The sequence below is a fragment of the Lampris incognitus genome, chromosome 5 (assembly GCF_029633865.1).
Source record: "Lampris incognitus isolate fLamInc1 chromosome 5, fLamInc1.hap2, whole genome shotgun sequence".
Lineage (NCBI taxonomy): Eukaryota > Metazoa > Chordata > Actinopteri > Lampriformes > Lampridae > Lampris > Lampris incognitus.
In genome coordinates, this window is record NC_079215.1 from 69,412,403 (window position 1) to 69,439,525 (window position 27,123).

The window sequence follows — 27,123 nt, forward strand, 5'->3', positions numbered from 1 at the left end:
GGACCAGCAGGGAGATACCGCATAATTTTCAGCCATTACCCCTTGTCCATGTCCACGCCTGCTCTCCGCTCGCCCTCATTTTAAAACACGCCGGTTCATCTAAAGACATTTGGTTCAAATGTATTGACAGCCATACCAGGTCAGGTCACACACAGTAGGAAGTAGGCTTGGCAGGACCAGTAAAAACATGAGGACATGAACACATTTACAAGCAAGAAATCATTAAGAGATCAAAGATACATACAATATGATGCATTACGTTTTTTAAGTAGTAATAGATAATATGTAATCTATTACTAGTGTGAAGTAGCATCCCAGCTATGGTAGATATGTGACATACTTTTCCTCTGCAGACAGACCGGACGTTCTCCACCGGCTGACCCGTCTCCAACTGGAACGCCCTGCAACGCTTCATTTCCTGGTCCCACAGCTTGACGGCCCCGCCCTCTTTAGTCCTGACACACATACGGGTGCACACACACACACACACACACACACACACACACCCACACACACAGACACACACACAGGACATTAACCATACTTATCCTGTGAGGGACAGTTCACCATCGGATTCCATTAATTAAGATGCTGTCAACCAGAGAGGAGGACTAGTTACAGACACATCACACTTAACTACATTTACATATACTACATAAAACTACATTAGGAGGGGCGTCTGGGTAGCGTAGCAGTCTATTCCGTTGCCTACCAACACGGGGATCACCGGTTCAAATCCCCGTGTTGCCTCCAGCTTGGTTGGGCGTCCCTACAGACACAATTGGCCGTGTCTGCGGGTGGGAAGCCAGATGTGGGTATGTGTCCTGGTCGCTGCACTGTAGAGAGGGTCAAGAGCTCCCAGTTCCTCAGTGTCCACACTACTGAGGAATGAACACACCAGCCATGTGGTGGAAGAGGCACAGCAATGCCTCTTTCACCTCAGGCGACTGACAAAGTTCGGCATGGGGCCTTCTACAGGCCTTCGGGCCTTCTACAGAGGAAAACCGAGAGCATCCTGACTGGATGCATCACCGCCTGGCATGGGAACTGTACTACCCCCAACCGCAACACACCGCAGAGGGTTGTGCGGACGGCCGAGGACATCAGTGGATGCGAGATTATGAAAGACCCCAGCCACCCCAACTATGAACTGTTCCAGCTGCTACCGTAAGGCGAGCGGTACCACAGCCTCAAAGCCCACACCAGTAGGCTCCAGAACAGCTTCTTCCACCAAGCAACCAAGCTTTTGAACAAAGAGCATTAAAAGACACTAAGCCTGGTGCTGGACTGATGGTACTGACCTGTGATCATCGGTTAAAACACACACACACACACACACACACACACACACACACACACACACACACACACACACACACACACACTTTCATTTAAAAAAAACAACAAAAGGGCAGCACGGTGGCCCAGTGGTCAGCACTGTTGCCTCACAGCAAGAAGGTCCTGGGTTTGAACCCCAGGCCGTCCCAGGTCCTTTCTGTGTGGAATTGGATGTTCTCCCCGTATCTGTGTGGGTTTCCCCCGGGTACTCTGGTCTCCTCCCATCGTCAAATAGACATGTATGAGGGGCATCCGAGTAGCGTGGCGATCTATTCTGTTGCCTACCAACATGGGGATCACCGGTTTGAATCCCAGGGTTTCCTCCGGCTTGGTCAGGCGTCCCTACAGACACAATTGGCCGTGTCTGCAGGTGGGAAGCAGGATGTGGGTGTGTCCTGGTCGCTGCACTAGCGCCTCCTCTGGTCGGTCGGTGCGCCTGTTCGGGGGGGGGGAACTGGGGGGAATAGCGTGATCCTCCCTCGTGCTACGTCCCCCTGGTGAAACTCCTCACTGTCAGGTGAAAAGAAGCGGCTGGTGACTCCACATGTATGGGAGGAGGCATGTGGTAGTCCGCAGCCCTCCCCGGATCAGCAGAGGGGGTGGAGCGGCGACCGGGACGGCTCAGAAGAGTGGGGGTGATTGGCCAAGTACAATTGGGGAGAAAAAAGACATGTATGTTAGAGTTAATACTCCTGTCTATGTCCCTGATCAAGGCAATGGACAGAAAAACTGGAGTTGGTCCCTGGGCGCTGCAACTGTCCACCGCTCCTGTACAATATGGGTTAAATGCATGATGAATACAGTGGCTTTCATACAATACCACACCTCCTCTCTCGGCACCCTGTCGTAGGCTTTGTCTAAATCCACAAAGACACAATGTAACTCCTTCTGGCCTTCTCTATACTTCTCCATCAACATTCTCAAAGCAAACATCACATCTGTGGTGCTCTTTCATGGCATGAAACCATACTGCTGCTGCTGATCATCACCTCTCCTCCTCTTAACCTAGCTTCTATTACTCTTTCCCATATCTTCATGCTGTGGCTGATCAACTTTATACCTCTGTAGTTGCTACAGTTCTGCACATCACCCTTGTTCTTGAAAATCGGTACCAGTATGCTTCTTCTCCACTCCTCAGGCATCCTCTCACTTTCCAGGATTGTGTTAAACAATCTAGTTAGAAACTCCACTGCCATCTCTCCTAAACATCTCCATGCCTCCACAGGTATGTCATCAGGACCAACTGCCTTTCCACTCTTCATCCTCTTCATAGCTGCCCTCACTTCCTCCTTGTTAATCCACTGCACTTCCTGATTCACTATCCCTACATCATCCAACCTTCTCTCTCTCTCATTTTCTTCATTCATCAGACCCTCAAAGTTCTCCTTCCACCTTCTTAGCACACTCTCCTCGCTTGTCAGCACATTTCCATCTCTATCCTTGATCGCCCTAACTTGCTGCACATCCTTCCCAGCTCGGTCCCTCTGTCTAGCCAATCGGTGCAAGTCCTTTTCTCCTTCCTTAGTGTCTAACCTGTCATACAACTCACCATACGCCTTTTCCTTTGCCTTTGCCACCTCTCTCTTCGCTTTACGCTGCATCTCCTTGTACTCCTGTCTATGTTCTTCATCTCTCCGACTATCCCACGTCTTCTTTGCCAACCTCTTCCTCTGTATACTTTGCTGTACTTCCTCATTCCCCCACCAAGTCTCCTTGTCTTCCTTCCTCTGTCCTGATGACACACCAAGTACCTTCCTAGCTGTCTCCCTCACTATTTCTGCAGTGGTTGTCCAGCCATCTGGCAACTCTTCACTACCACCCAGTGCCTGTCTTAACTCCTGCCTGAACTCCACACAAGAGCCTTCCTTCTTCAACTTCCACCATTTGATCTTCGGCTGTGACTTCACTCGCTTCCTCTTCTTGGTCTCCAAAGTCATCCTACAGACCACCATCCGATGCTGCCTAGCTACGTTCTCCCCTGTCACCACCTTGCAGTCTCCAATCCCTTTTAGATGGCGCCTTCTACATAAGATATAGTCCACCTGTGTGCACTTTCCTCCACTCTTGTACGTCACCCTGTGTTCCTCCCTCTTCTTGAAATATGTATTCACCACAGCCATTTCCATCCTTTTCAAAAAATCCACCATCTGTCCTTCCACATTTCTCTCCTTGACTCCATACCTTCCCATCACCTCCTCATCACCTCTCTTCCCTTCACCAACATGTCCATTGAAGTCCGCTCCAATCACCCCTCTCTCCTCCTTGGGTACCCTCTCCACCACGTCTTCCAACTCACTCCAGAATTCTTCTTTCTCTTCCATCTCACACCCAACTTGCGGGGCATAGGCGCTGATAACATTCAGCAATACACCTTCAATTTCCAGCTTCATACTCATCACTCTGTCTGACACTCTCTTCACCTCCAGCACACTCTTGACATACTCTTCCTTCAGAATTACCCCTACCCCATTTCTCCTCCCATTCACACCATGGTAGAGGAGTTTGAACCCACCTCCGATACTCCTGGCCTTACTCCCCTTCCTTCCACCTGGTCTCTTGCACACACAGTATGCCTACCTTTCTTCTCTCCATCATATCAGCCAGCTCTCTCCATTTACCAGTCATAGTGCCAACATTCAAAGTTCCGACTCTCACCTCCACACTCCTACCCCTCCTCCTCTCCTGCTGCCTCTGCACATGCCTTCTCCTCTCCTTTTCCTTCGCCCGACAATAGCAGTTTCCACCGGCACCCTGTTGGCCAACAGTAGTGTTGGCGGGTTGTTGGTAACCCGGGCCTCGACCGATCCGGTGTGGAAATCTGATTTATGATCCACATATTTGATATGGCAAAGATTATATGCGGGATGCCCTTCCTGACGCAACCCTCCCCATTTATTCGGGCTTTGGACCGGCACTAAGAATGACCTGGCATGTGCGTCCTCAGTGGCTGAATTTTTCCAATAAGTTTACAACACTAAAAAAACAACAACAAAAACCATCCTTTTCAAGCCTCAGATGATTTTATTTTTAAGCCAAAGTTTCAGAGACAAAACATGATCGTCTCAGTTTAGGTGCGGCTGGGTCCAGTCAGAGAGACCGGTGTATTTGGTCTCTCTGTCTCTTTGTGCGACTCACGGTCTCTCTTTGCCCCCGGTGACGATCAGTCCATCTCTCAGTGTGGTGTACATGGTGAAGACTGGACCGCTGTGTGCTTTGGCGACCACGCGCACCAGGATGTGCTCCCTCCACACATACACGTCTCCATTTATTGCCCCCGTAAACGTGAGGTTGTTCTGGCCGGAGAAACAGAGACAGTGTTACCAGAAACACCAGAAATCCTAACTATTACTATCAGAATCACAGAAGGTAGAATCAGTTCAGCTGGACACAACGTCTATTGAGAGAAACATTACATCATCATCTGAGAGGCCCTCCACCTGACTGCAGGTGTCCCCACCCTTATAAACAATACAGTGACTGCAGGTGTCCCCACCCCTATAAACAATACAGTGACTGCAGGTGTCCCCACCCCTATAAACAATACAGTGACTGCAGGTGTCCCCACCCTTATAAACAATACAGTGGCTGCAGGTGTCCCCACCCTTATAAACAATACAGTGACTGCAGGTGTCCCCACCCCTATAAACAATACAGTGACTGCAGGTGTCCCCACCCTTATAAACAATACAGTGACTGCAGGAGTCCCCACCCTTATAAATAATACAGCGACTGCAGGTGTCCCCACCCTTATAAACAATACAGTGACTGCAGGTGTCCCCACCCTTATAAATAATACAGCGACTGCAGGTGTCCCCACCCTTATAAACAATACAGTGACTGCAGGTGTCCCCACCCCTATAAACAATACAGTGACTGCAGGTGTCCCCACCCTTATAAACAATACAGTGACTGCAGGTGTCCCCACCCCTATAAACAATACAGTGACTGCAGGTGTCCCCACCCCTATAAACAATACAGTGACTGCAGGTGTCCCCACCCCTATAAACAATACAGTGACTGCAGGTGTCCCCACCCCTATAAACAATACAGTGACTGCAGGTGTCCCCACCCTTATAAACAATACAGTGACTGCAGGTGTCCCCACCCTTATAAATAATACAGCGACTGCAGGTGTCCCCACCCTTATAAACAGTGGCATAACGACCCAAACCAACTATCAGTTTCATATGCAGATTGCTGTGACCATTAACTAGAGTTACAATGGTCACGTGTACTATTCACACAGGATTCGGGAGTAGCTGTAATCACAGCATTGTAAGATGATGACAAAGGCACTCTTAGCTCCCCCTCCCCACCTCCTCAGGGAATGGAAGGGGAAAATCCCACATTAAACAGGTCCTGGTTGTGTGGTTATCCTAACTGGGTGTTTGTCAAAACCAGGAAGATGCCCAAACAGTGCACCAGCCAATCGAAGAGAGGAGAAGGACAACAGCTGTCTAAGTGTGAACCAGTGGTGATTCTGTATGTGGCGGCAGTGTCGGAAACATTGAAATGCATATTTTCCAAACACCACATCTCAGTTTCTTCGAAACCCCAAAACACGCTGCACTAGAAGTTGGTCCACCCCAAGGTTCGGGTCCCCCGGCACAAACAGAGCAATATAGTGTAGCTGTTAAGTACCAGGAGGATTGCCGTGACTTGTACATTTGGGAAACTAAACAGATGCTGGCCAAGAGGATGACACAACACAGGAGAGCTAACACGTCAGACCAGGACTCCACAGTCTACACCATCTACAGACCAGGACTCCACAGTCTACACCATCTACAGGCCAGGACTCCACAGTCTACACCATCTACAGACCAAGACTCCACAGTCTACACCATCTACAGACCAGGACTCCACAGTCTACACCATCTACAGATCAGGACTCCACAGTCTACACCATCTACAGGCCAGGACTCCACAGTCTACACCATTTACAGACCAGGACCCCACAGTCTACACTATCTACAGGCCAGGACTTCACAGTCAACACACCATCTACAGACCAGGACTACACAGTCTACACTATCTACAGGCCAGGACTCCACAGTCAACACACCATCTACAGACCAGGACTATACAGTCTACACCATCTACAGACCAGGACTCCACAGTCTACACCATCTACAGACCAGGAGTCCACAGTCTACACCATCTACAGGCCAGGACTCCGCAGTCTACACCATCTACAGACCAGGATTCCACAGTCTACACCATCTACAGACCAGGACTCCACAGTCCACACCATCTACAGACCAGGACTACACAGTCTACACCATCTACAGACCAGGACTCCACAGTCTACACCATCTACAGGCCAGGACTCCACAGTCTCTACACCATCTACAGACCAGGACTCCACAGCCTACACCATCTACAGGCCAGGACTCCACAGTCTCTACACCATCTACAGGCCAGGACTCCACAGTCTACACCATCTACAGACCAGGACTCCACAGTCTACACCATCTACAGGCCAGTGGCCACTCTTTCAGGGATGAGGATGTGTACATCCTTGATAGGGAGGAACACTGGTTTGAACGGGGAATCAAAGAGGCCATCTATGTGAAGAGGGACCAACCATCCCTGAACCGGGGGGGGGGGGGGCTAAGAGTACATCTGCCACCATCTTACAATGCTGTGATTGCAACTATTCCCCAACCCTCTGTGATTAGTACACATGACCATTGTAACTCTAGTTAATGGTCACGGTAGTTTGCATATGAAACTGGTTGGTGGTTTGGGTCATTATACCACTGTATTGTATATAAGGGTGGGGACACCTGCAGTTAGGCGAGACTGAAGAGGTCACTGTATTGTTTATAAGGGTGGGACACCTGCAGTCAGGTGAGACTGAAGAGGTCACTGTATTGTTTATAAGGGTGGGACACCTGCAGTCAGGTGAGACTGAAGAGGTCACTGTATTGTTTATAAGGGTGGGACACCTGCAGTCAGCTGAGACTGAAGAGGTCACTGTATTGTTTATAAGGGTGGGACATCTGCAGTCAGCTGAGACTGAAGAGGTCACTGTATTGTTTATAAGGGTGGAACACCTGCAGTCAGGTGAGACTGAAGAGGTGACTGAATTGTTTATAAGGGTGGGGACACCTGCAGTCAGCTGAGACTGAAGAGGTCACTGTATTGTGTATAAGGGTGGGGACACCTGCAGTCAGCTGAGACTGAAGAGGTCACTGTATTGTTTATAAGGGTGGGACACCTGCAGTCAGGCGAGACTGAAGAGGTCACTGTATTGTTTATAAGGGTGGGACACCTGCAGTCAGGTGAGACTGAAGAGGTGACTGAATTGTTTATAAGGGTGGGGACACCTGCAGTCAGCTGAGACTGAAGAGGTCACTGTATTGTTTATAAGGGTGGGACACCTGCAGTCAGGTGAGACTGAAAAGGTCACTGTATTGTATATAAGCGTGGGGACACCTTCAGTCAGGTGAGACTGAAGAGGTGACTGAATTGTTTATAAGGGTGGGACACCTGCAGTCAGGTGAGACTGAAGAGGTCACTTAGATGATGATGAAACATATCTGTCACCAAATGTTGTGTCGAGATGAACTGATTCAACCTTCTTTGATTAACTAGAGTTACAATGGTCATGTGTTCTATTCACAGAGGACCGGGGAATAGTTGCAATCACCGCACTGTAAGATGGTGACAGATGTACTCTTAGCCCCCCACCCCTTGGTTCAGCTTCGTGAGATCAATAACTGCTGTTTAATTTTTTTTTAACTTGATGATGCTGGTCATGTGGCTCGGGTCCTGGGCTGTTCCGGTGGCGTCTAGACACTGCTTGGAATCCTCCTCATCATATTCTTCATATATGTTGTAATTCCATTATAACTGTGTTATCCTCTTTTAGTGTTGTATTGTGTAAATTGTGTAAACACAACATGCCGTGTGTCTTGGGAGAGAGATCCTCCTCTGCTGCTCTCCCTGAGGCTTTTTCCTAGTTTTTTCTCCCTGTTAAAGGCTTTTAGGGAGTTGTTCCTGATCCCATGTGAGGGTCTAAGGACAGGATGTTGGGTTGCTGTAAAGCCCCCTGAGGCACATTTGTGATATTGGGCTATACAAATAAAACTGACTTGATTTCAGGGATGGTCGTTCCCTCCTCACATAGATGGCCTCTTTGACACCCCATTGAAACCAGTGTTCCTCCCTATCAAGGATGTGCACATCCTCATCCCTGATGTTGTGTCCAGATGAACTGATTCAGCTTGTTGTGATTTCCTTACCTGGATTACTGAGCATGCGTCAAGACACTACTACCACAGCTATCATCTCTGTGATATGTACATGTGATACTGGGTGTATTTATGAAACATACATGTGATATATAGTTATGGTATATACAAGTGATATGTATTTGTGATATGTACATGTGAAATGTAGTTATGATATATACAAGTGATATGTACATAAGATATGTAGTTATGGTATATACAAGTGACATGTACATGTGATATGTATTCATGAAACATACATGTGATCTGTAGTTATGATATATACAAGTGATATGTACATGTGATATTGGGTGTATTTATGAAACATACATGTGATATGTAGTTATATATACAAGTGATATGTACATGTGATATTGGGTGTATTCATGAAACATACATGTGATATGTAGTTATGATATATACAAGTGATATGTACATGTGATATTGGGTGTATTTATGAAACATACATGTGATATGTAGTTATGATATATACAAGTGATATGTACATGTGATATTGGGTGTATTTATGAAACATACATGTGATATGTAGTTATGATATATACAAGTGATATGTACATGTGATATTGGGTGTATTCATGAAACATACATGTGATATGTAGTTATGATATATACAAGTGATATGTACATGTGATATTGGGTGTATTTATGAAACATACATGTGATATGTAGTTAACATATATACAAGTGATATGTACATGTGATATTGGGTGTATTTATGAAACATACATGTGATATGTAGTTATGATATATAAATGTGATATGTAGTTATGCTATATACAAGTGATATGTACATGTGATATGTATTCATGTACATGTGATATGTAGTTATGATATATACAAGTGATATGTACATGTGATATTGGATGTATTTATGAAACATACATGTGATATGTAGTTATGATATATACAAGTGATATGTACATGTGATATTGGGTGTATTTATGAAACATACATGTGATATGTAGTTATGATATATAAATGTGATATGTAGTTATGATATATACAAGTGATATGTACATGTGATATTGGGTGTATTTATGAAACATACATGTGATCTGTAGTTGTGATATATACAAGTGATATGTACATGTGATATTGGGTGTATTTATGAAACATACATGTGATCTGTAGTTATGAAACATACATGTGATCTGTAGTTATGATATATACATGTGATCTGTAGTTATGATATATACAAGTGATATGTACATGTGATATTGGGTGTATTCATGAAACATACATGTGATATGTAGTTATGATATATACAAGTGATATGTACATGTGATATTGGGTGTATTTATGAAACATACATGTGATATGTAGTTATGATATATACAAGTGATATGTACATGTGATATTGGGTGTATTTATGAAACATACATGTGATATGTAGTTATGATATATACAAGTGATATGTACATGTGATATTGGGTGTATTTATAAAACATACATGTGATCTGTAGTTGTGATATATACAAGTGATATGTACATGTGATATTGGGTGTATTTATGAAAAATACATGTGATCTGTAGTTATGAAACATACATGTGATCTGTAGTTATGATATATACATGTGATCTGTAGTTGTGATATATACAAGTGATATGTACATGTGATATTGGGTGTATTTATGAAACATACATGTGATCTGTAGTTATGATATATACAAGTGATATGTACATGTGATATGTAGTTATGATATCTACAAGTGATATGCAGATGTGATAGGTTATATATGTACTTACAGCACCAAAGGCCACAGACAGCATGGTCTGCACACGGCCTTCCTCCACGGAGCCAATCACTCCTTTCTTGTAGACCAGAGAGCCTCCCACTAGTGTCCAGAACTTGACGTGTTTGATTCCCACCGAGACAAACTGGGTGTCAGAGTCTGGTCTGAACTCCACCACGAAGATCCGCTCAGTGTGGCCACCTTTACTGGTAACCTTGGTGCCTGAGGAAAGGGTCAAAGGTCAAACACACCAGGACACTGGGAACCCCTCTACAGAATCCTCGTAGAGTTGACAGCTCCAAAGTTGAGTATAGATGATCAGCAGACATCTAGTCATTTCATAAGAAGATAGTAAAAAAAAACTCTTATGTGTGCTCTAAGGACACACTCTGTAACGTTACGAAGCCGCTCAGAGCAAACTGTCACTTGTGAACATCATTACTTACCCAACACCAAGCAACGCATTCTGGTACTAAACGTACTCACCGAAACACAAGGAATCATGGGAGGAGGAGTTTATTCAACCTCCTTGGTCCACAACAAGGCTGACAAGTCCTAGTATCTCTATGAGAGTGACCATGACGTTCAACTCTGGTTATACGATGTAAATGCTTCTACACACTGAAGTCAGAACTGCTCATGAAGTGTGTGAAATAAGATATAAAATGGAGTTCAGGAAAAGGAAAGTAAATTATCCTAAAATTGGGGCTCTGTCAGAGTTGACCATACCCCATCATCTAGCATTCGGGAGGGAAAATTATGTCGACTTAATGGAGGAACTGAAAAGGTCCCCTGGCACAAACAGAGCAATATAATGTACGCTGTTGCGTGTCAGGAGGATTGCCATGACTTGTGCATCAGGGAAACTAAACGGACGCTGGCCAAGAGGATGGCACAACACAGGAGAACTAACACATCAGTCCTGGACTCCACAGTCTACACCAGCTACAGACCAGGACTCCACAGTCTACACCATCTACAGGTCAGGACTCCACAGTCTACACATGCTACAGACCAGGACTCCACGGTCTACACCATCACAAGCCAGGACTCCACAGTCTACGCCATCTACAGGCCAGGACTCCTCGATCTACACCATCTACAGGCCAGGACTCCACAGTCTACACCAGCTACAGACCAGGACTCCACAGTCTACACCATCACAAGCCAGGACTCCACAGTCTACACCATCTACAGACCAGGACTCCACAGTCTACACCATTTACAGGCCAGGACTCCACAGTCTACACCATCTACAGCCAGGACTCCACAGTCTACACCATCACAAGCCAGGACTCCACAGTCTACGCCATCTACAGGCCAGGACTCCTCGATCTACACCATCTACAGGCCAGGACTCCACAGTCTACACCAGCTACAGACCAGGACTCCACAGTCTACACCATCACAAGCCAGGACTCCACAGTCTACACCATCTACAGACCAGGACTCCACAGTCTACACCATTTACAGGCCAGGACTCCACAGTCTACACCATCTACTGAGAACTCCACAGTATATACCATCTACAGACCAGGACTACACAGTCTACACCATCTACAGGAAAGGACTCCACAGTCTACACCATCTACAGGCCAGGACTCCACAGTCTACACCATCTACTGAGAACTCCACAGTCTATACCATCTACAGACCAGGACTACACAGTCTACACCATCTACAGGAAAGGACTCCACAGTTCACACCATCTACAGGTCAGGACTCCACAGTCTACACCAGCTACAGACCAGGACTCCACAGTCTACACCATCTAAAGCCAGGACTCCACAGTCTGCGCCATCTACAGGCCAGGACTCCTTGATCTACACCATCTACAGACCAGGACTCCACAGTCTACACCATCTACAGACCAGGACTCCACAGTCTACACTATCTACAGCCAGGACTCCACAGTCTATACCATCTACTGATAACTCCACAGTATATACCATCTACAGACCAGGACTACACAGTCTACACCATCTACAGGAAAGGACTCCACAGTCTACACCATCTACAGGCCAGGACTCCACAGTCTACACCATCTACTGAGAACTCCACAGTCTATACCATCTACAGACCAGGACTACACAGTCTACACCATCTACAGGAAAGGACTCCACAGTTCACACCATCTACAGGTCAGGACTCCACAGTCTACACCAGCTACAGACCAGGACTCCACAGTCTACACCATCTAAAGCCAGGACTCCACAGTCTGCGCCATCTACAGGCCAGGACTCCTTGATCTACACCATCTACAGACCAGGACTCCACAGTCTACACCATCTACAGACCAGGACTCCACAGTCTACACCATCTACAGACCAGGACTCCACAGTCTACACCATCTACAGCCAGGACTCCACAGTCTACACCATCTACTGAGAACTCCACAGTCTATACCATCTACAGACCAGGCCTACACAGTCTACACCATCCACAGGAAAGGACTCCACAGTCTACACCATATACAGACCAGGACTCCACAGTCTAAACCATCTACAGACCAGGACTACACAGTCTACACCATCTACAGGAAAGGACTGCACAGTCTACACCATATACAGACCAGGACTCCACAGTCTAAACCATCTACAGGCCAGGACTCCACAGTCTACACCATCTACAGATCAGGACTCCAAAGTCTATACCATCTACAGGCCAGTGGCCACTCTTTCATGGATTAGGAGGTGCACAACCTTGATAGGGAGGAACGCTGGCTTGAACGGGGAGTTAAAGAGGCCATCTACGTGAAGAGGGAACGACCATCCCTGAACCGGGGGGGTCTAAGAGTACATCTGTCACCATCTTACAATGCTGTGATTGCAACTATTCCCCAACCCTCTGTGAATAGTACACATGACCATTGTAACTCTAGTTAATGGTCATGGTAATTTGCATATGAAACTGGTCGTTGGTTTGGGTGGTTGTGTCACTTTAGTGTTTATAAGGGTGGATACCTGCAGTCACGTGAGACTGAACAGGCCACTTATATGAGTGTTGAAACGTATCTGCCAATAAAGCTTGTGTCCAGATGAACTGATGCAACTTTCTGTGATTATTTGCAGTTTACTTTGTTGGTTATTGAAGTAGCAAGCAGTTGTATAAAGAGATGAACGTACCCAGTTTGTTTCCAATTCTGTTGCTGCAAGTTGTAGCGTGTTGCTCTGTTCGTGGTCTGGTGATAACTGTCTGCACGCCCCTGACCTGTGCTTACCATTTCCTGTCACTTATGGCCTACATACACAACCCTGTAACTCTAATCACTGCCACCAAGTATCCCAAAAAATAACTGCAAAATATATCTAAACAAAATAATATGACGTACCAACAGTAAATATAAAGGCTCCTAAAGCCCCGTTACCTTCCTGCCACCTCCACACTGTGATGGTATGTTCGGGCTCCACCCCAACAGAGAGTAGGAGCTTCCCCGTGGCGCTGAAGTTGACGTAGCCAACTCCTTTGGCATGGGCACAGCGCAGGATGGAGAGGGTCTGTTTGGTGACAGCATCCCAAACATGGATGGATGGAGCCAGACCTGCAGGTGAGAGGACAACCATCACAACAAATGACGCAATGTTATGACTAAGGGGCAGAGCTGAAGATACCAAGGCAGGTAAGACAAAGGGTTAGGACTAATAAAGAGGGATGAGGATTTAGGGGGCGTGGTTAAAGTTGAAGGGGGGGTTTAAAGAGTTGGGGTTGCGTTAGAACTTGGAGCACGTTTAAAGATGAGAAGGTGTAGGGCTGTGGATGTGGTTAGTGCTAAGGGGATTGTAGTAAATCTTAAGGGGGTGTGGTTAGTGCTGAGGGGGTACAGTTAATCCTGAGGAGGTGTGGTAAATGCTGAGGGAATGTTGTTAATGCTGGGGGGGTGTGCTTTTGAGGGAAATGTGGTTAGTGCTGAGGGGGTGTGGTTAACTGTGAGGGGACATGGTTAGTGCTGAGGGGATGTGGCTAACTGAGGGAACATGGTTAGTGCTGAGGGGGGGTGGCTAACTGTGAGGGACATGGTTAGTGCTGAGGGGGTGTGGCTAACTGTGAAGGGTCATGGTAGTGCTGAGGGGGTGTGCTTTTGAGGGAAATGTGGTTAGTGCTGAGGGGGTGTGGTTAACTGTGAGGGGACATGGTTAGTGCTGAGGGGATGTGGCTAACTAAGGGAACATGGTTAGTGCTGAGGGGGGGTGGCTAACTGTGAGGGACATGGTTAGTGCTGAGGGGGTGTGGCTAACTGTGAAGGGTCATGGTAGTGCTGAGGGGGTGTGGTTAACTGTGAGGGGACATGGTAGTGCTGAGGGGGTGTGGCTAACTGTGAAGGGTCATGGTTAATGCTGAGGGGGTGTGGCTAACTGTGAGGGGACATGGTTAGTGCTGAGGGGGTGTGGTTAACAGTGAGGGGGCATGGTTAGTGCTGAGGGGGTGTGGTTAACTGTGAGGAGACATGGTTAGTGCTGAGGGGATGTGGCTTACTGAGGGAACATGGTTAGTGCTGAGGGGGTGTGGCTTACTGTGAGGGAGATGGTTAGTGCTGACGGGGTGTGGTTAACTGTGAGGGGACATGGTAGTGCTGAGGGTGTGTGGCTAACTCTGAGGGGACATGGTAGTGCTGAGGGGGTGTGGCTAACTGAGGGAACATGGTTAGTGCTGAGGGGGTGTGGCTAACTGTGAAGGGTCATGGTTAATGATGAGGGGGTGTGGCTAACTGTGAGGGGACATGGTAGTGCTGAGGGGGTGTGGTTAACTGTGAGGGGACATGGTAGTGCTGAGGGTGTGTGGCTAACTCTGAGGGGACATGGTACTGCTGAGGGGGTGTGGCTAACTGAGGGAACATGGTTAGTGCTGAGGGGGTGTGGCTAACTGTGAAGGGTCATGATTAGTGCTGAGGGGGTGTGGTGACAGCATCCCAAACATGGATGGATGGAGCCAGACCTGCAGGTGAGAGGACAACCATCACAACAAATGACGCAATGTTATGACTAAGGGGCAGAGCTGAAGATACCAAGGCAGGTAAGACAAAGGGTTAGGACTAATAAAGAGGGATGAGGATTTAGGGGGCGTGGTTAAAGTTGAAGGGGCATGGTTAGTGCTGAGGGGGTGTGGTTAACTGTGAGGAGACATGGTTAGTGCTGAGGGGATGTGGCTTACTGAGGGAACATGGTTAGTGCTGAGGGGGTGTGGCTTACTGTGAGGGAGATGGTTAGTGCTGACGGGGTGTGGTTAACTGTGAGGGGACATGGTAGTGCTGAGGGTGTGTGGCTAACTCTGAGGGGACATGGTAGTGCTGAGGGGGTGTGGCTAACTGAGGGAACATGGTTAGTGCTGAGGGGGTGTGGCTAACTGTGAAGGGTCAGGGTTAATGATGAGGGGGTGTGGCTAACTGTGAGGGGACATGGTAGTGCTGAGGGGGTGTGGTTAACTGTGAGGGGACATGGTAGTGCTGAGGGTGTGTGGCTAACTCTGAGGGGACATGGTACTGCTGAGGGGGTGTGGCTAACTGAGGGAACATGGTTAGTGCTGAGGGGGTGTGGCTAACTGTGAAGGGTCATGATTAGTGCTGAGGGGGTGTGGGTAACTGTGAGGGGACATGGTTAGTGCTGAGGGGGTGTGGCCAACAGTGAGGGGACATGGTTAGTGCTGAGGGGGTATGGTTAACTGTGAGGGAACATGGTTAGTGCTGAGGGGGTGTGGTTAACTGTGAGGGGACATGGTAGTGCTGAGGGGGTGTGGCTAACTGTGAGGGGACATGGTTAATGGTGAGGGGGTGTGGTTAACAGTGAGGGGACATGGTTAGTGCTGGGGGGTGTGGCTAACTGTGAGGGGACATGGTAGTGCTGAGGGGGTGTGGCTAACTGTGAGGGGACATGGTTAGTGCTAAGGGGGTGTGGTTAACTGTGAGGGGACATGTTAACGCTGAGGGGGTGTGGTTAACTGTGAGGGGACATGGTTAGTGCTGAGGGGGTGTGGCTAACAGTGAGGGGACATGGTTAGTGCTGAGGGGGTGTGGTTAACTGTGAGGGGACATGGCTAGTGCTGAGGGGGTGTGGCTAACTGTGAGGGGACATGGTTAGTGCTAAGGGTGTGTGGTTAACTGTGAGGGGACATGGTTAGTGCTGAGGGGGTGTGGTTAACTGTGAGGGGACATGGTTAGTGCTGAGGGGGTGTGGTTTATGTATTAGGTGTGAGTGGCAGTCATGGCTGAAGACAAAAGGAGGGAGGAGAGAGACTTGAGGAATAAAGCGACAGATTTCAGTCACTTGGTCACACTGTGGGGTTCATTCTCATTCTCCAGTGTGCAGTTTGTTGGAAAACTGAAATCCTGTTCCAGCAAACTGCAGGCTGGACTCAGAGGTGAAAAACTGGTTGCACTTTATCCTCTAACTTCTAAACCTGCTGGGTTACTAGCTAATTGGATTTTGGGATTATGAACAGGAGAGCTGAGTGTCATGCGTGATTCTGCTTCAGCTGAACCTGGGTTTGGGTTTCATGCTTGGTGTTATCTCAGTAAGGTTGACCCATGTCAAGTTTCTACCAGAACTTGGTTGTTAAAGGAGAACATGTACACACAAATCACAGAGAGAACACTGGCTAGCTTGGCTAGGGTTAGCATGCTGCTAAGCAAGGCTTTATTCTGAGTCCGACTTGCTTCATTTTTTTTCTACGACAGACACTGTAAGGGGGGGGATCAGTACAACTAGAAAATATCGGAAAAGGAATCCTGACTGTAAGTACTCACCACAAACTTCAGCCTCTACACAATGCAGTGGACAACGAACAATACCACATGATTAAACAGGATCTTAAAACGAATCAATACCTGACATGTTGTGTTTATGAATGTATTGAATAATAGACTAGCCATGGCTGACAGGAGGCTGATATGACAGTCTCCTGAGGAAGGAACGGAAGCATCTTACCTGGCAGATCTGTGAGGTCACCTGAGGTGGTAGTGGGGTGGTTGGCAGTGACAGAATGAGGAAGCAGTGAGAAGAACAAAAATGCAAAAGGCTGCCATTTTCATGCATGAAACAGAGAAGCAAAATATGCAGTCTACTTTCTATATGCATTAATATGTATAGTTTACTTTTTATATGTAAGTAATATATGTGTAGTGTACTTTCGTTATGTAGTAACCCAGCAACTGAGGATGCACAAGCCAGTGCATTCTTAGTGCCGGTCCCAAGCCCGGATAAATGGGGAGGGTTGCTTCAAAAGGGCATCTGGCGTAAACCTTTGCCAAATAAATCTCATCTCATCATCAGCTGCTTTTCCGGGGTCGGGTCGCAGTGGCAGCAAGCTAAGTAGGGCACTCCAGACATTCCTCTCCCCAGCAATGCCCTCCAGCTCCTCCTGGGGGATCCCAAGACGTTCCCAGGCCAGATTGGACATGTAGTCCCTCCAGCGAGTTCTGGGTCTATCCCGGGGTCTCCTCCCAGTTGGACGTGCCCAGAAAACCTCCAAAGGAAGGCACCCAGGAGGCATCCTAATCAGATGCCTGAACCACATCAACTGGCTCCTTTTGATGCAAAGGAGCAGCGGCTCTACTCTGAGCTCCCTCCGGATGTCTAAGCTCCTCACCCTATCTCTAAGGCTGAGCCCAGACACCCTACAGAAGAAACCCATTTCAGCCAGTTGTATCCACGATCTCACCCTTCCGGTCACTACCCAAAGCTCATCACCATAGGTGAGGGTTGGAACAAAGAATGACTGGTAAATTGAGAGGATAGAGATGGAAACATGCTGACAAGTGAGGAGAGTCAGCTGAGAAGGTGGAAGGAGTACTTTGAGGGGCTGATGAATGAAGAAAATGAGAGAGGGAAGGATGGATGATGTGGGGATCGTGAATCAAGAAGTGTGGTGGATTAGCAAGGAGGAAGTGAGGGCAGCTATGAAGAGGATGAAGAGTGGAAAGGCAGTTGGTCCTGATGACATACCTGTGGAGGCATGGAGGCGTTAAGGAGATGTGGCAGTGGATTTTTTTTAACTAGATTGTTTAACACAATCTTGGAAAGTGAGAGGATGCCTGAGGAGTGGAGAAGAAGCATACTGGTACCGATTTTCAAGAACAAGGGTGATGTGCAGAACTGTAGCAACTACAGAGGTATAAAGTTGATCAGCCACAGCATGAAGATTTGGGAAAGAGTAATAGAAGCTAGGTTAAGAGGAGAGGTGATGATCAGCAGCAGCAGTATGGTTTCATGCCACGAAAGAGCACCACAGATGTGATGATTGCTTTGAGAATGTCAATGGAGAAGTATAGAGAAGGCCAGAAGGAGTTACATTGTGTCTTTGTGGATTTAGAGAAAGCATATGACAGGGTGCCGAGAGAGGAGGTGTGCTATTGTATGAGATGAGAAAGTCGGGAGTTGCAGAGAAGTATGTAGGAGTGGTGCAGTATATGTAGAGGGCAGCGTGACAGTGGTGAGGTGTGTGGTTGGAATGACAGATGGGTTCAAGGTGGAGGTGGGATTACATCAAGGATCGGCTCTGAGCCCTTTCTTGTTTGCAATGGTGATGGACAGGTTGACAGATGAGATCAGGCAGGAGTCTCCATGGACGATGATGTTCGTGGATGACATTGTGATCTGTAGTGAGAGTAGGGTGCAGGTTGTGGAGAGCCTGGAGAGGTGGAGGTATGCACTGGAGAGAAGAGGAATGAAAGTCAGTAGGAGCAAGACGGAATACCTATGGGTGAATGAGAGGGAGGGCAGTGGAATGGTGAAGATGCAAGGAGTGGAGGTGACGAAGGTGAACTTTGGACAGTTGACCCCAAGTTTAAATACAAAATAATGGGGAGTGCAGAAGAGAGGTGAAGAAGAGTGCAGGCAGGGTGGAGAAGAGTGTCAGGAGTGATGTGTGACAGAAGGGTACCAGCAAGAGTTTAAGGGAAGGTTTACAAGATGGTTGTGAGACCAGCTATGTTGTATGGTTTGGAGACAGTGGCACTGATGAAAAGACAGGAGGAGGAGCTGGAGGTGGCAGAGATGAAGATGATAAGATTTTCATTGGGAGTGACAAAGAAGGACAGGATTAGGAACGAGTATATTAGAGGGACAACTCAGGTTGGACGGTTTGGAGACAAAGTAAGATAGACAAGATTGAGATGGTTTGGACATATGTGGAGAAGAGATGCTGGGTATATTGGGAGAAGGATGCTGAATATGGAGCTGACAGGGAAGAGGAGAAGAGGAAGGCCAAAGAGGAGGTTTACGGATGTGGTGAGAGAGGACATGCAGGTGGCTTGTGGGACAGAGGAAGATGCAGAGGGCAGGAAGAGATGGAAACGGATGATCTGCTGTGGTGCCCCCTAACGGGAGAAGCCAAAAGTAGTAGTAGTAGTAGTAGTAGATTTTGACAACCTGGGAGAGAGATGAGAGGTAGGATCTGATATGGTTGTCAAATTCTGTGGAAAGATGATGGATGGATGATGGAAGATGGATAATGAGAGTCACCCACTGGAGCACAAACTAGGAGTCATCAGGACACTGTAACTACCAAGTTGACAACTTCCCCACCGACACAGCGGCCGGGGAAGGGGAGAAATCCCACATTAAACAGGTCCTGGTGTGGTTACCCTAACTGGGCATTTGTCAAAACCAGGAAGACACCCAAACAGTGCACCAGCCCATCGAAGAGAAGAGAAGGACAACAGCTGTCTAAGTGTAAACCAGTGGTGATTCTGTATGTGGCGGGAGTGTTGGGAAAGCTGAGACACATTTTTTCCAAACACCGCATCTCAGTTGCTTTCAAACCCCAAAACACGCTGCGCCAGAAGTTGGTCCAACCCAAGGATCAGGTCTCCCGGCACGAAAAGAGCAATATAGTGTAGCTGTTAAGTACCAGCAGGATTGCCGTGACTTGTACATTGGGGAAACTAAACAGACGCTGGCCAAGACGATGGCACAACACAGGAGAGCCAATATGTCAGACCAGGACTCCACAGTCTACACCATCTACAGGCCAGGGCTCCACAGTCTACACCATCTACAGACCAGGACTCCACAGTCTTCAGCATCTACAGACCAGGACTCCATAATCTACACCATCTACAGACCAGGACTCCACAGTCTACACCATCTACAGACCAGGACTACAGAGTCTACACCATCTACAGACCAGTACTCCACAGTCTACACCATCTACAGGCCAGGACTACACAGTCTACACCATCTACAGACCAGTACTCCACAGTCTACACCATCTACAGACCAGGACTCCACAGTCTACACCATCTACAGACCAGTACTCCACAGTCTACACCATCTACAGACCAGGACTCTACAGTCTACACCATCTACAGGCCAGGACTCCACAGTCTACACCATCTACAGACCAGGACTCCACAGTCTACACCATCTACAGACCAGGACTCCACAGTCTACACCATCTACAGACCAGGACTACACAGTCTACACCATCTACAGGCCAGGACTCCACAGTCTACACCATCTACAGACCAGGACTACACAGTCTACACCATCTACAGGCCAGGACTCCACAGTCTACACCATCTACAGACCAGGACTACACAGTCTACACCATCTACAGGCCAGGACTCCACAGTCTACACCATCTACAGACCAGGACTCCACAGTCTACACCATCTACAGACCAGTGGCCACTCTTTCAGGGATGAGAATGTGCACATCCTTGATAGGGAGGAACACTGGTTTGAACGGGGAGTCAAAGAGGCCATCTATGTGAAGAAGGAATGACCATCCCTGACTCGGGGGGTGGGGGGGGGGGGAGTGGTGGTGGCTAAGAGTACATCTGTCACCATCTTACAATGCTGTGATTGCAAACATTCCCACATCCTGTGTGAATAGCACACATGATCATTGGAACTCTAGTTAATGGCCACACCACATTTGGGGATACCTGTGTGGGGACACCTGCAGACAGTTGAGACTGAAGAGGTCACTTAGATGAGTGACGGAACTGATTTAACTTTCTGTGACATTCGAATAGTAATTTCAGCACTCGATTAGTGTTAATTTTTTTTTTACTATTCAATTTATATTCAACTCCCCAAAGTCATTCCTACAGTCCTAGTGTGGTTGTGTTCTTGTAGAACAGAAATCATCAAAAATAAAATGGACTAAAGGCATGTAAAAACACAAGAGATCGTTGTAATGTAAAGCACTGCTGTGAATGAGGTCAAAATGCTTCCGGCTTGGCTTTAGAGTCTCTTCTTTGCATCTTGAATTAATTAGGTTAAAATTTTACTTTATAAAACTTTTCTAGTGTATGAGTCTCTGTGTTTATCTGCAACAAGATGGAATGAGTAACCAAGTCTGGTTCATACTCAACTGTCCAAACCTGGAGGACATTTTGTCAGCAGTTATGTGGTTGGTTATTAGGCTGGTGGTTTCACACATTGTCTTTGCTGGCAAGTGTGGGGGTCAGCGCTACCTCAGTACATGTGAGCACAGGTTGAAAGCAACATCGGCAGAGCAGCCATGATGAATTCAGACACACAAAATGGACGCTGTGACTTTTACCTATCTGTCCTGTTGCAATGATGTTCTGGTACTTGGGATGTTGGTTCACCGTGAGACAGAGGATGTCATCTGTGTGCTCCAGGTAGAAGCTCTGAGTTCCTGTCCAGACAGGAAAAAGGAAGTGTAACTCAAGACCCAAAACTTGTTCAGACCCACAGCTTACAGGGTTCATCAGAGAACACTGGAGGCTGGTGGAGGCTCTGGTTGCAGCAGGCAGAGTGTGCTCAGCTACAGCAGCAGTATATCACATCATAGCATATTGTTTTCCTGTGATGGATAATATGAGATTCATTCCTGCAGAATCTGTGAGCTCATTTCCATCAGTAACTATCATGTGATCTGTCCCTGGATATGTCACCTGGATAAGGAGCAATCTAATCTCATCCTACGCATTTTACAACATACATATAGTGTAAAAATACATATGGTGTATTAGTAATATATGTACTTATGTGTATTGTTTCTGTGTTGGAATAAAACAAATATTTTCACTTAAGCAGTCACTTTCTACAACTCAGCAGCAGAAACAGTATGTAATTCTGGTGTACTGGTGGATGGTTTACTGTGTTGGGACAGGTACCACGTTAGAGTCTGATGAGTCTGAGTAAATGACCGTCTTCAGGAAGTAGACTTCTTCCACAGGGGATGTGACTAAAGCTGCATTTCCACCCAAAGTACCCGGAAACTTTAGTCCCAGGAACTACTTTTCAAGGAACTAGAAGTTTCCTTCAGCTTATGTTTTCTGTATGTTCACCACGGTTGAAAGAGAAGACCAGCCAGATTAGTCAGCTGACGTATGAAAAAGTGATGGCTGTTTTACAGCAGCCCGTCTCAGTTTTCTCTGCTGAGTAATTCTGTTTCTTCTATCAAAAACATCTGAATGATCCTACCTATCTACCTATCTATCTATCTATCTATCTATCTATCTATCTATCTATCTATCTATCTATCTATCTATCTATCTATCTGTCTGTCTGTCTGTCTGTCTATCTATCTGTCTGTCTTTCTGTCTATCTTGTGCTCATGGGAAGCTGTGAACATGTACAATTGCAGATATCTATCTCTCCTGACACAGACCATACACATTACTCTCAGGGGAACATGGATCTGATACAGATCATACACATTACTCTCAGGGGAACATGGATCTGATACAGATCTTACACATTACTCTCAGGGGGAACATGGATCTGACACAGATCATACACATTACTCTCAGGGGGAACATGGATCTGATACAGATCATACACATTACTCTCGGGGGAACATGGATCTGATACAGATCATACACATTACTCTCAGGGGGAACATGGATCTGATACAGATCATACACATTACTCTCAGGGGAACAAGGATCTGATACAGATCATACACATTACTCTCAGGGGAACAAGGATCTGATACAGATCATACACATTACTCTCAGGGGAACAAGGATCTGATACAGATCATACAAATTACTCTCGGGGGAACATGGATCTGATACAGATCTTACACATTACTCTCAGGGGAACATGGATCTGATACAGATCATACACATTACTCTCAGGGGGAAAATGGATCTGATACAGATCATACACATTACTCTCGGGGGAACATGGATCTGATATAGTTCTTCTTGTGGTACAGACCAGCAGACAGGTTCTGGGTGACCACTGTGGCCGCGGTGTGGAAGATAATATCAGCTCCGTCGTTGAGGTAATGCAGGTTGTTTCTACAGTCGAACCCTCTGTAACCGAAGACGTGCTCCAGAACCAGCTCCTGAATTCAGGAAGAAGACAGCAGGTCAGTGCTGGTCAGTCTAGTGAAACTGGTCAGTCTTGTTAGTACATGTGATCTGGTCTCAGAATCAGCTCATCAGTCGTGCTGGTCTGCAGAGTGTGGTCATGTGGTTAACAGGGATACCATGTTAACTGCGTAGCATAGCTGACATAGTTAGCTTGGTTGTTTGCGGGAACAGGTATACATGGGATGATTCTGACCCAGAACAATTTTAGAACAATTTGTGAGAATAATTTGAGGGACTGCTGACATTGTCATTTGCTTAGCAGGTATCTCTGGATTTAAAAAATATGGAATCATGAACTTCAGGGAGCCATTTTTATCCCCAAACATGGATATAAAGAATTTTGAGAATATTTCTTTCAAATAAAGAAGGAAAACATCCATTACAAACCTCCACCACCTTCTTCTTCTTCGTCACGTTGTTCCTCAGCAGTTTGTCTGGCAGAGGTGCTGCCCGGCTCACCGGCGGCCTGACAGCAGAGACAGCCCAGACCAACAGAAACATGAGCAACATCATTAAAGCTGCTGTCCACACATTTCTACCTGCATCAGTTAAGCACACAGTGGATGGACGTGTTTTTTTTTTTGCTTTTATTTTTGCTTCACCCCCCCATTTTTTCTCCGAATTGTACCTGGCCAATTACCTCCCTCTTCTGAGCCGTCCTGGTCTCTGCTCCACCCCCTCTGCTGATCCGGGGAGGGCTGCACACTACCACATACCTCCTCCAATACATGTGGAGTCACCAGCCGCTTCTTTTCACCTGACAGTGAGGAGTTTCACCAGGTGGACGTAGCACGTGGGAGGATCACACTATTCCCCCCAGTTCCCCCTCCCCCCCGAACAGGCACCCCGACCGACCAGAGGAGGTGCTAGTGCAGCGACCAGGACACATACCCACATCTATAGTTTCCCACCTGCAGACATGGCCAATTGTGTCTGTCGGGACGCCCGACCAAGCCGGAGGTAACACGGGGATTCGAACCGGCGATCCCCATGTTGGTAGGCAATGGAATAAACCGCTATGCTACCTGGATGCCATGATGGACGTGTTTTATACTAAACTCTGTCTATGAGTCATTGGCAGCAAAGAGCAATACATCTAACCAAATTAAAAGGAGATGAACTCAGATGCTGTCACATGATATAATACCACATCTTACCACCTGTGCCTTAAAAATGTCCTACAATCAGACACTGGATGGTGACTTTTAAAGCAGCTACAAGGAGTTTTTCACTGGCTATCAGTCTGGGTTTAATTCAGATATGTCTATATGAGTGACATCATCACATGAGACCACCAGAGAGAAGATCAGATGTGTCTATATGAGTGACATCATCACATGACACCACCAGAGAAGATCAGATGTGTCTATATGAGTGACATCATCACATGAGACCACCAGAGAGAAGATCAGATGTGTCTATATGAGTGACATCATCACGAGACCACCAGAGAGAAGATCAGATGTGTCTATATGAGTGACATCATCGCATGAGACCACCAGAGAGAAGAGCAGATGTTTCTATATGATGACTGCTGATGTTTGTCCCCTGGTCGGAGTTCCTGAAATTTGACCAAATGATTTCCGTCACACAGACAGAAAACCAGACACAGTTAGAGATACATGAGCTCATGACTGTATATCTGACAAACCACCCCTCCATCTCTCACTCTCCTCTGCTAACCCAGTACACCAGATACTGGAGGAGGACAAGAGGTTTATGAGATAATGAAGTCTTGCTTCTTTCAAAAACAATACAAAACTCCACCAAACAGCTTTAAAGTTTGGAAATTCCTCTGCTGGTGTGAGACTATAACTGACCTGAGGTGAGACTCTAATCTAAAGTCTGACCCTGATCAATGATCAGCATGTTAACTGTGTGGTACTTCCTTACTGTCAAACATCAGTGCCGGAGTAACAAAACGTCTGTTTATTCAGTGAGATAAAGTGATCTAGACACGGGTTCAGTGAGATAAAGTGGTCTAGACACGGGTTCAGTGAGATAAAGTGGTCTAGACACTGGTTCAGTGAGATAAAGTGGTCTAGACACTGGTTCAGTACTGCTGCTGTTCTGCGAGTGTGCAGCAGGGAAAAGCCTGTTATTCACACAATTTATCTGACATGAGGGAACAGTAGTGAAGTGAATTTTGAACCTGTCCTCTGCAGGGACCTCTTTGTTCTGAAGGTGAGGTTTGGTTCCTGACATGTTCCTGATACTGGCTGAGTAGATCTTGGTGACATAGTCAGTTGTTTTCTCTCGGGCCACGTCGCTGTCATACCCTGCACACAGAGCACATGGAGCAAAGCCAGTCAGAACATGATGGTTTTGCTTTCAGGTTTCATCTGGCAGACCACTCGTGTTAACTGGCTCAGGGATGTACCATCATCCTGATGAAGGGGTGCAGTCCGTTCATTCAAATATTTCAATTAAAAGAAATTAACACTTCAAGTTTATGTAGAATGGATGGGAGCATCGTACCAAACAGTAATGATTAAGATAAAACTGCTTTACACATCTGTGGATTGGTTATCTTAAAGACATCTGAGACAGGAAGTTTGAAAGGAGCATCCTTTTAGTGTACTGACGTAAGTTGCTGTTGTGAACCAGACACAGCGGTCCCTGATGTGGCCCCAGGGCTGGACAGGAAATGCGTCATGACAGCACACAGGAAGTGCAAGCTGATCCGGTCATTACCTCCGTCCTCCTCAGTGTCGTCATCCGACTCCTCGCTGTCCACTCCTTTGCTCTCTCGGTGCCCAGGAAGCTCACGGCTCCAGATCATCAGTGCCGTGTCGGCCCCGCCCACCGACAGCAGCAAGGAGTCGTCGTTGGACCAGCGCACGTTGGTTACGTTGGCACTGTGGCCCACGTACTTCTTAAATTTGGCAAACTGGCCCTGGGTTAGAGGACAATGTAAGGATGTCAGGTTTTACCATGTTCACAGGTCATGTCATCAGTCGTTGATGCTTCTACAGTCTGATGTAACATGAATGTACTGTAACAAGTTCACAGGTCATGTGATCAGGAGGTGATGCTTCTACAGTCTGATGTAACATGAATCTACTGTAACATGTTCACAGGTCATGTGATCAGGAGGTGATGCTTCTACAGTCCGATGTAACATGAATGTACTGTAACAAGTTCACAGGTCATGTGATCAGGAGGTGATGCTTCTACAGTCCGATGTAACATGAATGTACTGTAACAAGTTCACAGGTCATGTGATCAGGAGGTGATGCTTCTACAGTCCGATGTAGCATGAACGTACTGTAACAAGTTCACAGGTCATGTGATCAGGAGGTGATGCTTCTACAGTCTGATGTAACATGAATGTACTGTAACAAGTTCACAGGTCATGTGATCAGGAGGTGATGCTTCTAGTCTGATGTAACATGAATGTACTGTAACAAGTTCACAGGTCATGTCATCAGTAGGTGATGCTTCTACAGTCTGATGTAACATGAATGTACTGTAACAAGTTCACAGGTCATGTGATCAGGAGG

General features: G+C 46.8%; 1 protein-coding gene across 3 annotated transcripts in view; it reads right to left on the minus strand.

Moving 5' to 3' along the window:
- The window catches only part of eml6 (EMAP like 6), a 133,432-nt gene that overhangs the window by 16,209 nt on the left and 90,100 nt on the right, over positions 1–27,123 (minus strand). The window contains exons 26-36 of one of the 3 annotated variants that reach the window (XM_056279934.1): positions 26,315–26,516; positions 25,773–25,899; positions 24,008–24,086; positions 23,463–23,592; positions 21,832–21,930; positions 17,248–17,268; positions 17,067–17,081; positions 13,698–13,871; positions 10,344–10,552; positions 4,474–4,631; positions 341–455 (exon numbers count right to left, since the gene is read on the minus strand). In XM_056279934.1, coding sequence (XP_056135909.1) covers positions 341–455; positions 4,474–4,631; positions 10,344–10,552; positions 13,698–13,871; positions 17,067–17,081; positions 17,248–17,268; positions 21,832–21,930; positions 23,463–23,592; positions 24,008–24,086; positions 25,773–25,899; positions 26,315–26,516 — 1,329 coding nt within the window. The remainder of the gene's footprint in view (positions 1–340; positions 456–4,473; positions 4,632–10,343; positions 10,553–13,697; positions 13,872–17,066; positions 17,082–17,247; positions 17,269–21,831; positions 21,931–23,462; positions 23,593–24,007; positions 24,087–25,772; positions 25,900–26,314; positions 26,517–27,123) is intronic. The other 2 variants (XM_056279932.1, XM_056279933.1) reach the window with 2 other exon arrangements.